Below are 12573 nucleotides of genomic sequence, written 5' to 3'. Positions count from 1 at the left end.
CAACCAAATGCTAGGAAGAGCATTGCCAAAAGGAAAAGAAATGGCAACATGGACCTTTCTCACCAGAAAAGGACAGGTACGGTTCTGGGGCACCATTTAGGAACTGAGCAATAATTATGATAAATGAAACACCAGGAGTTACTGTCAAACACAATGTCTCCTGAAGATTCTATAAAAAGAAGAAAAATATGTCCCTATATTTTTTTCTGTTGATTTCTGTTTATTATAACTTTCAAAAGCAGTTTTTAGTCTAATAAACTGTATGCAAAAAATACTAGTATAGCTCTACTAGTACGCTACTTCAGTTGGTTTTCTGTTGAAAAAAATCTTCAGATCACGCCCACCTCAAATTTAGACTTTTATACTGTACAATTATGGCTCTTTTACAACTTTGCTATTTTCAGTAAGTGTTGATTTCCTAAACAGGATCAAGGTGTTAGTATGATTTCCTTTCAGTACCTCCTTCTGTTTCCATGTGTTCTGTACCAAGATAGATCCAACCTTAATCTTGCATGTCATTCTGAACTTAATCTATAACTACTGGCATCAGTTAGATCATACAGTTTCTCAAAAAAAAGCTATGTTAAAATACCTAGCACATATAATTCTTTCTTAGAAACACTTTCTATAATGCATAGTAGCTTCTACTTTGACCATTCCTGGTGAAGTCAATGAAATTATTAAGATTCCCTCTAAAAATCATTATGTTCAATAGTGTGTTAGATTGTGAATGTTTATGCATCAATCCATTATTGAATTGTTTTTAAATGTTTTCAAATGACTTCTTTAAAATTAGAAATATTTTAGCAGCTGTATGCTAAATATTTACTTTTAAGTTACATTTACAGAAGCCATAGCCATTCTTTATAACATTAGCAAGAAATATCATAAATAAAACAGTGCATGTTTTACTTTGCTTTACTTCTCTTTAAGCTAAGTGCACTTCCAGAAAAAAAAATAAGACTGTGGTTGAGTTTACAACCTAAAATACTTAAATTCTGAGTAAAAAACAATGACTGTCGTGATCCATGTTTATATACAAAACACATGGTCAACATGTTCTCTATATACAAAGTAAGACACTGCTGTATAATAAAAAAGAAAAACACAAGCAAATACACTCCCTCTGGATATACAGAACTTATGATATACAACATGAAAGTAACAGTGCAAGAACATAGCACAGGCACTAGCCCTGCAGAAAGTCACTACACAAATCATGCAGTAGAACTGGATTATAAATGGCTAGTCATTGCACTGAAGTGAACTTACTCCTGTACTTACAAAAAATGGGTATCACATTTTAAGACGACTCATATTTTAAATTCAACCAATTATCTGGCATAGTCCTTGCTAAGCAGCCTATTCAAGTACAGCACTGAAAGCCATCGCACAGTGTGTTTTGATTTTGGTCAATGGGCTGGTAATTAAACAATAGTGCAATAACTAATTGAACTGGGGCACCACAGAACTTTGGCAAACTATGAATATCTGAACTGTTGTTGTTTACAGCACCAAAACCAGCTTTAAAATAACAAGACCTTATGATAGAGCTTAAACAGGTGCAATTTGGACAGTTACACTAAATTTTCTCTGATAGGGAACGCTGAAATAACATATTGACGAGGAGGTACTGGCAATAGAATCACAAATATATTTTCATTTAAGCAATTTCCATTTCTCTAGGCCTTTTCCTTCTTTCCAGGAAAAACAAACAAACAAACAAAAAACCCCAAACCAACCAACCAAAACAAACCCCCAGTTTGTTCAATTTCTAGGTCAACAGTGTTTCAGTCAGTCTCCTTTTGCTATGCCTAGTATAGTGTTGAACAGTAGCACTGGACTGTGTGCTGCAGACCTTCTCTTGTTCGAATACTGTCAAATGTCATAAATGCTTGTGATGATGCTCTCACTTAAGAGCACGATGAAACTTAACATCAAAGCCATGCTGTAGATTGCCCGAGATATGACTAATGACTAAAGTTAAGTCCTTTCACCCAACATGGCCAGTAACCCAGTTTCACTCCACTAAATCCAGGTACCTTGAAAGTAGCGCTGCTCTTACCTAACCTGCTCCGTAAGTTTTACACCTCCTCTGCCTTGATGATCTCTCATAAAAAAGATTCCCCTTCTTTGTTTTGTAGGCTTATTACTACAGCATGCCTAATTTCTTCTGCAAGTGAGGGTAGCAACTATGCGTGAGGGTATGGGGTGAAGCTAGGGGGTTTTACACAAAATTCCACAATACAATGCCGTGATTGTGTGATTAACGCTTCCACCTGTGATTAAAAGTAGTGATTTGAAGGTGAAATATCAAAGGGCAAACAATTAGTATATTGTGCATATTAGCCCAGCAATAAAAACATTAAGTTCTGCACCACAGCTAGTAACAGAATGAACGAGTACCTTGCTGACGCATTGAAGGCAAGAAATTCAGTATCGCTATATTAATAAAATGACTGCCTGTGACTTTAAACACGGGCACACTTGTACTTGGCGAGAGAGTGAACGATTTATTGTTACTATGAAGGATGCAGGAAGGGAAAGGAAGATGAGAGGGGCGATGATGATGACAGGGAAGAGGAGGTTAACATCCCCAGGTCTGATGGGGAACGATGTCCCTACCTCAGTAAGCTGGATAAGGGAATAGCTCCAGATCCACTGCCCAGGATCCCTCCTTTCCTCCCAGAGAGGAGTTTCTCCACCAGAGCCACATTCCCAGTGCGAGCAGCTTCCAGCAGTTCCTGGTCCTTCCCCATGGTCAGCCACCGAGCAGCCCCCCACGCACCCCGCCGCGCTCCGGGAGAGCTGCAGCCCGGGCCCCCTCTCCCCACAGAACGACCCCCCCCACCCCAGCCCCTGCCTCCGAGCGGAGCACAGCCAGATTCCTGCAGTCCCTTCCAGACCAGCAGGAGCAGCAGCAGGAGGGAGGAGGAGAATCACCTCCTCCTAGTTTCACTGGATCATTTCTGGGTGGAGTGTGGAGGAGAAGGCGGGGGGGGGGGGGGGGGGGGACACACGACACACACACGACGCGAACGAGGCCAATAAAGAACCTCCCCACACACACACGCTCCCGTGCACACACCCCGAGCCCCGGCCCGGAGGACGGAGCGGGCAGCCTCAGCCCCCGAGCCCGGCCGGGCTGAGGGAGGGAGGGAGGGGGAGAACGACCCTCACGGACGGACAGACGGACCGACCCACCGACCGACTGACGGACGGACTGACTGACAGACGAAGGGAGGGGCGAGGAGGGGGGCGGAGGCTCAGCCCTGACTTGCCAGGCCCGTTGCTGGGGCGACGCGGCTGGCGCTCTCTCACTGGCTGCCCGGCTCCGCCGCCCGCCCCGCCCCGCCCCGCCCCGCCCTTCCCGCCCTTCGCTAACGGCAGCGCCTCGCGCTCCACTGCGGTGCCGCGGGCGGGCGAAGTCTGTCTGTCTGTGTGTGTATGTGTGAGTGAGGCGGGGGGGGGGGGGGCACGCGCGCGCCCTTCCCGCCTCCCGCCCCGTCAGGTGCATCGCCCCCTCAGTCCGGGCGGCGGGAGCGCCAGCGGGGCCGGCTGCTGCAGGTGCGCCGGGAACGGGGGCACGGAGGGACGGGCGGCTGGTTCCTCCCCGCGCTGCGGAAGGGGAAGGGAGGGACGTGGGTGCCGGGGGGTTCTTCCCGCCGCTGGGTGCGGCGAGGGGCGAGGCCGCCCTGCCCCGTCGAGGTGTGTGTGTGTGGGGGGGGGAGAGGAGCGGAGGGCGGGCTCCTGAGGGGCGCGGGCAGTCGGAGGGGGGTGCTGAGGGGCACACGCACACATATCCCACACACGCACACACCGGCCCCCGAGCCGCGGGTGGGGTTGAGGGGACCGTGGCGTTCTGCGTGTGTGTGAGGAGAGCCCCCGAAGAGGGGTTGGCGCCCGCCCGGGGCCGCGGGGCGGGGGGGGGTGGTGGTGGACACACACGCTGCAGCCGAGACGGGAGCCCGGTTCGTTGGGCAAAACCTGGCGGAGCCAAAAAGGAAAATCCGGGCCCCGCGGAGGTCAGGAGCAAAACCGAGTTGCCGGCTCGGCGGATCAGGCAGGCGGGACTGCTGATACCCATCAGATGCCAGGATCGTGGCTTTTTAGTGTTTCAAGGGACGAGAGGTGAAACTGAACATATTTGGTGTCAGATCCAGTCATCCCTTCTGGTACTCTTGGTTCTGGTATGGGTTTCAAACGTGTAACCTTCTGAATCATATGACTTTTCCGGGCACCAATATTAATCGTTCCTTATGGCTTTCGGCTTCTTACAGGCTGTGCTGAAAATCATCAGTGCTGGCCAACTCGTAGGCACATGCTGGTTTAACGCACCATTTGGTACCGTGCATGCGTGAAAAGCCAAACGACGGCCCCACGTTCCTGTTTTAGTTTAGTGATTTCTGTAGGTAGAACCATAGGTACCACAGGCAAATAAGTTAAGACCCCTTACCGTTCCCCCACGCGCATCAGCAGCACTCTCCCATAAACTGTGCTCACAAGATGTAAAGCACAGCAATGGCAAAATAACATTGTGGTAGGCAGGATTTTAATGTTATGTTTTCAGCGAGAGCGTTAATTACTCCGGACATATGGTATGTTCAAGTCAATGGGAAGATCCTTGATTCCACAAATGATTGGGTTTAATCCCTGTCAGTAACAGTTTTACAGGTGTTTTCATGTTTTTATTAGCTAATTCTAATCTCTTAAAAACTAATAGATATTTCTTTCTGGGGTCAGATTTTCTCTTACCAAGGAAAAAAATTATCATCCTGGCGACTTACTGTTCCACAGCAACAAAACAGTATCTGTTTTTTAGCTTAAAAATGTAATTTGCATAGTTTGGCACTTTCAGGATGTGAAATGATGTCTTCTCCAGTGTTGTCAACAGGACACAGAATTGAGCACCAGCATAAAATTATTAGGTGGAGAGACTCTATACTACAGCCTTTCTGGTTGAAAGAGTCTGATACAAATAGCAATTTTAAGGTCTGAATCTGTGATCACAAGTGTTTCATTATAGTTTAAATAAATAAATGTATAATCACATGAATTAGGATTTACAGTTTAAAAGTCCTTAGTCACAGCAGAGCCACAGTGGAAAACAGTAATTTAAAGCTGGAGTAGAAACTTACGTACCTTGTTACCAGCCACTTGAGCATTAACTAGTTCCAAAGAAGTTAGCCATAAACTAAGAATAGCCCTGCATTCTGAAGCTTCTTGATGTCCTCTGTTAAGGCAGACATAATTTCCCTTTATTTCTGCCTTGCGTTTGATTTTTGCATGCGATCACATGCATTGCCTGATAAATACCTTCTCACATGTATCCTTTGCATGAGTAGATTTCTTCAAGTTTGCTAAGAGCCTCTGAAGAGGTGCCAGTATTCTGTGAAGAGCTAACCACAAGGCAGGGGTATGTGCATAAACCTGCGCATTTGTGAAAAATCAGATTAGAAGCAGATACTAAAGAAAACTCAGGTTTTTAAGAATTTGTATTGTTTATGTGGTTGGATCAGCAGATGGCAAATATGACTCAGTATAAACGTTACATAATTCTTCTTGGGAAAATAAAATCTCAAGACTGTGCTCTAATTGAAAAGATCACCCAGAAAGCTGTTGAAGAACAGTATGGAGAATCGGGATAGAAATACCAATGGAGCAGATGCATACAGTAGCCAGCAAATTCAGGAAGATTTTATGAATATAGCAAGGCTCAAAACATACCCCAGTAAACCCATCAGCCTAATGCCCAACAAAACTGCAAAGGCCAAACAGAGGATTTAGTTTCATTAGCAAATAGAGCAGAAAACAGTTCTTCTACCAATTTGAAAAGTAAAAAGGAATTTAAGCAGCATTATTTAATGGAAGGGTTAAACATGGATAAATTCTAAGGGCCACTGAAGTGAAGAATTCAGAACATGGGTTGGTCTCTTTCCAGAGATGAAATCAATAGTGGACTGTAGTAAGAAAAAAAAACGTACCGAGACCGAGTTGAATGTAAATGGTCAAACTTATTAGATCAGGTGGACTCCTTTGTGTTTTTAAATGTCTAATGTTCTTTGTTCCTGGTAATATCAGGTCAGCACTGTGGAGTGTTAAAAATTATATGTACGATGAATATGTTAACTAGACATAGAAAGTAGAAACACAGCTTTATAATTTGCAGCGGTTACAGATGAGAAAAATAATTTGTAAAACAGCCAAGATCTTTCAAAACATGGTATGCTTTTTGAGCAGTGCTGTTCCATACCACCGCAGAATTTTGATTCTATGATTTTAGTATTTGTGAAGACATTTTAAGTTATGACCACTGCAGCTGTCAATGTCTTAAGTGCCATCACACCTTCAATCTCAAAATTTCTCTTAACACAACATATGCCTTACCTTCTGTTTTCTTCCATTTTCTAAAATACCAGAGAAAGCAGTTAGCCTACCTAGAAATTCTTTAACTGGTTTGTCATTTGAAAGGACTGGGATTGACTGTAATAAGCAGGGACTTTCCTTAATGTTTTTACAATGCAACTGTCACTTGGCTTTGTTCTCATTTCAGGGTGACAACTTCTTCATCTCCTCCTCCTGCAGCCTCCCATACTTAAAGGCAAATTAAATGGGTGCTTTCTAACATTTTGTGACTTTCCCCTCTCTGTTTTCAAGCAGGAACATGGAAAGGATCTGAAAAACTGAGTTGCAAGTACTGGAAAAAAACAAATCTGTGTGATATTAAAAATAGCTGTGTAGAACAGCAAACATATTAACATCGTATTTCAGGACTGTCTGTTATCAATTCTCCCATGTAAAGATATAAGGAAGGTCTAAGATCCCTATTACAAATTCTGAGGGATATTCTGAGAGAGCTCAAAATGCTGGAATAAGCCATCGGATTGGTTTGGCAGTAGAAAATAAATCAGCATTAAATAGGCCTAATTATTATTCTCATTTCTGTACACCCATAGTAATTCAGGGACAAAGGCTGCGAAGTGCCCAAGAGAAAGTGCTGTTTCTCATGCACCTAGGTGGCAAGAGTTTTTTGGGCTTGATACTATCTTTTGCTCTTTACAGTATATACATAGTGTAAAAAAGACACAGTGAACTTCAAACAACCATGACTAGCTTTGTGTTTGCGCTGCTCATCTAGGAGATACCTATGCCTCAGGCTCAGAGGCTAAGTCCAAAGCGGAGGCCCTGGTAGCACATCTGAGCTCTTGAGGCCAGGCGGGAATGCCCATCGTGTCCTGGTTCCCTGTCAGGGTGAAACCCAGATGCACATCAGCCTTCCTCTGATGGCCTTCCTCAGGGATGGGGTCAGAAAGTAGATAGGCACAGCGGACAGATCCTCGGTTGAGGTAACTGGGACACACCAGAATACTCACATGCTGCTTAGTTTAGCTCTCGCCACTGAAATATGCAAAAGGCCTTACATCCCTCTCCACTGTAAAAGAAAATTATAGAAACTGAAGGTACTAAGCCTAACTCACGAGGAATATAAAAACACAGAGTGCTATGGTTTCAAAAGAACGTGTGAATGCCTAGACTCACCAGATTAAGTAGAAGCTGAAGTAACATGTAAGGAAAAAGGCATTTTTGATGCCTGTCCTGGTTTTGGCTGGGATAGAGTGGATTTTCTTCCTAGTAGCTGGTATAGTGTTGTGGTTTGGGTTCAGTCTCAGAAGAATGTTGATAACACACTGATGTTTTCAGTTGTTCCTGAGTAGTGTTTATACCAAGTCAAGGATTTTTCAGCTTCTCATGCCCAGCCAGCAAGAAGGCTGGAGGGGCACAAGAAGTTGGGAGGGGACACAGCCAGGACACCTGACCCAAACTGGCCAAAGGGGTATTCCACACCATGTGACGTCATGTCCAGTATATAAACTGGGGACAGTTGGCGTGGCGGGGGTGAATCGCAGCTTCGGAACTAACTGGGCATCGGTCGTCAAGTGGTGAGCAATTGCATTGTGCATCACTTGTTTTGTATATTTCAATCCTTTTATTGTTATTATTGCCATTTTTTAATTATTATTACCATCATTATCATCATTATTATTTTCTTCTTTCTGTCCTATTAAACTGTCTTTATCTCAACCCACGAGTTTTACTTCTTTTTTTCCGCAATTCTCTTCCCCCATCCCACTGGGTGTGGGGGGGAAGTGAGCGAGCAGCTGCATGGTGCTTAGTTGCTGGCTGGGGTTAAACCATGACAATGACTTATCCACAACAACCCTATCTCTGACTATACAATTCTGACCAGATCACACTTTCTGGAAACAGTTACTTGCTTTCAGGCACATTGTCGCGGTATAAATTTGTAATGGAGAAGAACATACAAGGAAATGGTCCCTTAGTGATGTTGCACAGCAGCACGACGCTGTCTCAGCGTTTGCACTGACTGACCCCACTAGATCATTCTCATGGGGCTCCCAACACACTGAAGAGAGCAAGAAATTAAACCATTATTCTGTCACCCAGACACTGACCTACCGTCACCCGAACGTACCGTGGGAAGTGTGCTGCACTCCCCAGAGGGCTGTAATGTCCCACTGCTCCGAAGTCTCGAGTACATACGGGCTGCAGGTTGTGTCTGCGCTGGAGAGCTGAGCCTCCAGAAAACAGTGATGGGATTGTACTGACAGTAAGTCAAATCTGTCTGCCGTGCCATTTCCAGTGCAATTGCAGTTTTGCTTTGATGGCAGATGCCGAGATTAACTGGTATATCTATACATTTCTTTACATGTATTTCTTGCGTGACAGCAGGTGGGATTAGCAGTATAATTATTCATCCAATCCTTCTGCTCTGTCATAGGTTTACATCAGCTTGCTATCAAAATATGCCTAAGCCTGTTTTTCATGCATTAGAGAGAAATGTAGAATCAAATGTGAATACCCGTTGGTAAGAGCAACATGCTGATTAGAAGCCCCAATCCAGTGTGTGCTGACAGATACAATACAGTATTCCAGCTTTGCCTGTACTGCTCAATGCACAGCTTGTTGCAATAAAAATAACTTGTTTCCACCTTTGATACATCGCAACCTCTTTCGGACTTTAAAATTTTTTCCGCTTCTTATCTTCCCTTTAAGATACGTACAACATTGCCTACACATCAGGTTTTGACTGCCTGAAAGAAGGATCATAGGGAAATCTCAGCTGAAACATGCTGGTGATGAGGGACCGCAACTGAAGGTACAGACAGCTGTTAAAATTGCGCACAAACGTTACCCTTCTGCTCTTGAACAGCAGCACACAGGAATGCCACCACAGGGGAACTGCCGCACTGAAAGGCAACAGCATAGCTAGAGGTGTTCTGCCAACAGCTTCCGCTCTGTTTGTGACTCTACTAATAGCAACTATTATATAGGAATATATAGTGGTAAATCACGCCTCAGGATTAACAGAAATGGTTGAGCAAGCACTTGCACATCAGACATCCTTCAGGTATGTTTATGCTTGTGGACACACACTGTGATGACCAATAAGGCAAAATGTATTTGAAATTCCAACTGTGCTGCTCTGCAACACATAGCTTCAGACCTCCTTGGGTCCAAAGAAGAGGGTGATTACTGGAAATGAATCGTGCACAGAGAAGAAAATGGAATATATTTAGGTAATGATCTGGGAAGGCTCAGAACTGTCTATATGTATTTAAAAGGTATCAATCTCAGACTGAAAGCTGGGCGGTAAGAGGTTGATACAACTGGGAATAACAGGAAGACATTTGAAAGGAGAAATACATGACAGAAGTTTATGATTAATGTTGCAGTGGGAATCAACATGGAAGCAAATGGATACTGCGCTGGTTTTTTTCCTCAAAAACCAAGTGGATATAGGGCTGCCAAATACACAGTGAAGGACAATCTTCCACTGATTCTCTCACTAGCTGTAATTGACCAATCTTTGCAATTTCTAATTTTGATTGTTACTCTTAACACAAACAATGCAGCTAACTTTGCACTGGATTCTTGGATCTGGCCAGTTCTTTTTTGAGTGAAGATAACTACTTGTGGTGAAAAAGTGGTGGTCGTTTCAACTACCAGGGCCTTTCTTTACAGGTCAAGTCCAAGGGGTTAACTCAAATTACAGTCCCATAAAAAAAGTTTTTTTGAAACAAATCAATAAATAAAACCAACTTGCCTGGACCAGATTAAATTCCTGAAAGAGTCTGAAGGAACCTGAAATCTAACACTCATGAAATTAAAATGGTGAGGTGCAAGCTACTGTTTCAATTGGCCTTGGTAGTAGATGAGTGGGAGGTAGCAAATGTGACGGTAATAAATTTAATGGGCTTGAAGGGGGATTTGGAGAACTACTGAGTCTGGTTCCCGTGCCTGGCAAATTGGTAGACATCTGGCTACATATAAGAGTGAAGATTCAGTACAGCTTCTGGAGAAGCAAGTCACATCTCATGTATCTATCGGAGTTCCTTGAAGGAGTCAAAGAGCATATGGAAAATGGCAGTTCAATCAATAGATTGTATTTAGCTTTCCAAAAAGCTTTTGACAAGGTCCTTACTGAATACTTCTAAAGAAACTAAACTGTTATCGAGTACAAGGGACGATTCTCTTGTGAACGGACAATTGCTTAAAAGGGGGAAAGTAAAATGGAGGAATGGCCAGTTTTCACAACCGTGAGAAGTTTTCAGGACAGCTGTAGAGATCTCTCCTAGGACCTGCACTGCCCAGCAAACACATAAAGAGTCTCTGAAGAGAGTATGAAGTGAAGTAACAAAGTTTGCTAACGAAACAATAGGTTTCAGAATAGCTTGAACTAAAACTGAGTATGAAAGAGTACATCATGGCATTGTTCTAGCAGACAGTAAAACAGGAGGTGGAATTCAACATTGATAAAAGAAAATAATAATTTCTCTGTTGCAACATAGGAGGGGGATTTTGGATTCCCCTTTTACAATTCCAAAAACTGCTGTTACATCTCCGTAATCTCAAGTTATTGGGGATATCTCTATGAAAATGTCCGTTTAATGCTATATGGTAATCAAAATGACAAAAAAAAAATTGGGAATTATTAGGAAAGGAAATGAGCATAATTATGTCAATGTATAAAACCATTGTGCTTGCCCTGTCTCAAAAAGATTACATCAGAACTAGGCAAGATACAGTAAAGGAGAAGAGGCATAATCAGACGTATAGTACAGCCTTCGTATAGCCTAAATAGACTAGGCCACTTCAGCTTTAAAGAAATTATAACCGTAGGGAGATATAATAGAAGCATACAAAATCATAAGTGGTATGGAAAAGGTAAATATAAAAGCATTATCCATTATTTTTTTCTAAACAAGAACTAAGGAAATACAATGAAATTGTCAGGGGACAAGCTTAAAACAGTTTAATGTATTTTTTTTCATTCAAACATTTTAATTTAGAATAGGCTTAGCATTGCTTTCTATTACGCTTGGTTGCATGTGGTCTTATTCTGATAAATCACCTTTTAGCATGAAGACTGCTACCTATGCGTGCACATTGACAGTAACAGCACAAGCAATAGGTATGTAAGCTTTGCTTATCATCTCACTGACCTATCTTGACTCAGGATACTGCCTTGTGTAAGAGTGTAGTTTAATGTAGTCTTCATATGTAAATTTAAATACACAGAGTATTGCTTGCGATGGTTTTGTACAGGACATGTACAACCACACAGTGATTCTGATGTTAAGGGTGCTTCTGCTATCTGCCAAGAGGAACAATTAATACCAAATTTGTCAGAGAGTGGTTTTGTGAAGCTGATACTTTGCTCCCAGCACAAAATTACGGCCCCTGACATATTTTACTTAGTTAGCCCAACAGTAAAAGGTTCTTCATTCTTAATTACTTCTCCAAGCCCCACAAAACAACATTCTAGAGTGTTTATTAAAATTTGAAAGCCAGTCCTGTACTGCCTAGGGAAGGAAGTTATTGCTTTTTGCATGAGAGGATGTGGTTATGCAGTGAATTTCTAAATCTCATTTATATCTTGTGTAACTGGATTACAGAAGAAAATATTAGCATGAGTAATTTGTTTGCTAATGTGACAACTCTCTCATTTTTGGCCTTCAGACAATACAATAGGTTTTGGTCAAAAATATTAATTGGTAAAGTCTATGGCTAAACCAGCCAATTCATTTGATTTACGCTCATTATTTATCTGAATCAAAGGTGACTATCAACCCCGGGCAAAAAGCCCTACTAATTTTCATTCAGTAGGTAAGTTAAAGCTGAGGGCTCAGAGGCAGAAACATACACAAAAAATATTAAATGTAAGATAAACGTTTAAAGGACACAATAGCATATTGACCTACACCAGAGCATCAGTAGCAAAGGTAGCAGAGAGGATTACAGGAATATCCAGGAATTACCGGCATATCCATGACACTCTTCTAACGGGAGCTGATTCAGCAAAACACATTTAGGAATTAATCTTTGGATTCTTTTCCATAGGAAGAAAACTGGTACGGCTATTCGTGATAGATGTTCTATTTCCATATTCTATTAAGAGGATAGAGAGACATACTCTGCTATGGATATGCAAATAGGCTGGCATCATCCGAGAAAAACATGCAATAATTAATGCAAAGTAATCTTTAATCA

At 42.6% G+C, this 12573-nt stretch overlaps 1 protein-coding gene across 10 annotated transcripts in view; it reads right to left on the bottom strand.

Annotated features, from left to right (window-relative positions):
- Positions 1–2789, bottom strand: part of ANKS1B (ankyrin repeat and sterile alpha motif domain containing 1B) — a 443348-nt gene extending 440559 nt beyond the window's left edge. For all 10 annotated transcript variants that reach the window (XM_030002651.2, XM_030002653.2, XM_030002652.2 and 7 more), the window contains exon 1: positions 2626–2789. In XM_030002651.2, coding sequence (XP_029858511.1) covers positions 2626–2759 — 134 coding nt within the window. In that variant the 5' untranslated portion in view covers positions 2760–2789. The remainder of the gene's footprint in view (positions 1–2625) is intronic.
- Positions 2790–12573: the final 9784 nt, after the last annotated feature.

This window comes from Aquila chrysaetos, chromosome 26 (assembly GCF_900496995.4).
Source record: "Aquila chrysaetos chrysaetos chromosome 26, bAquChr1.4, whole genome shotgun sequence".
Lineage (NCBI taxonomy): Eukaryota > Metazoa > Chordata > Aves > Accipitriformes > Accipitridae > Aquila > Aquila chrysaetos.
This window is presented reverse-complemented; position numbering and strand designations above follow the sequence as displayed.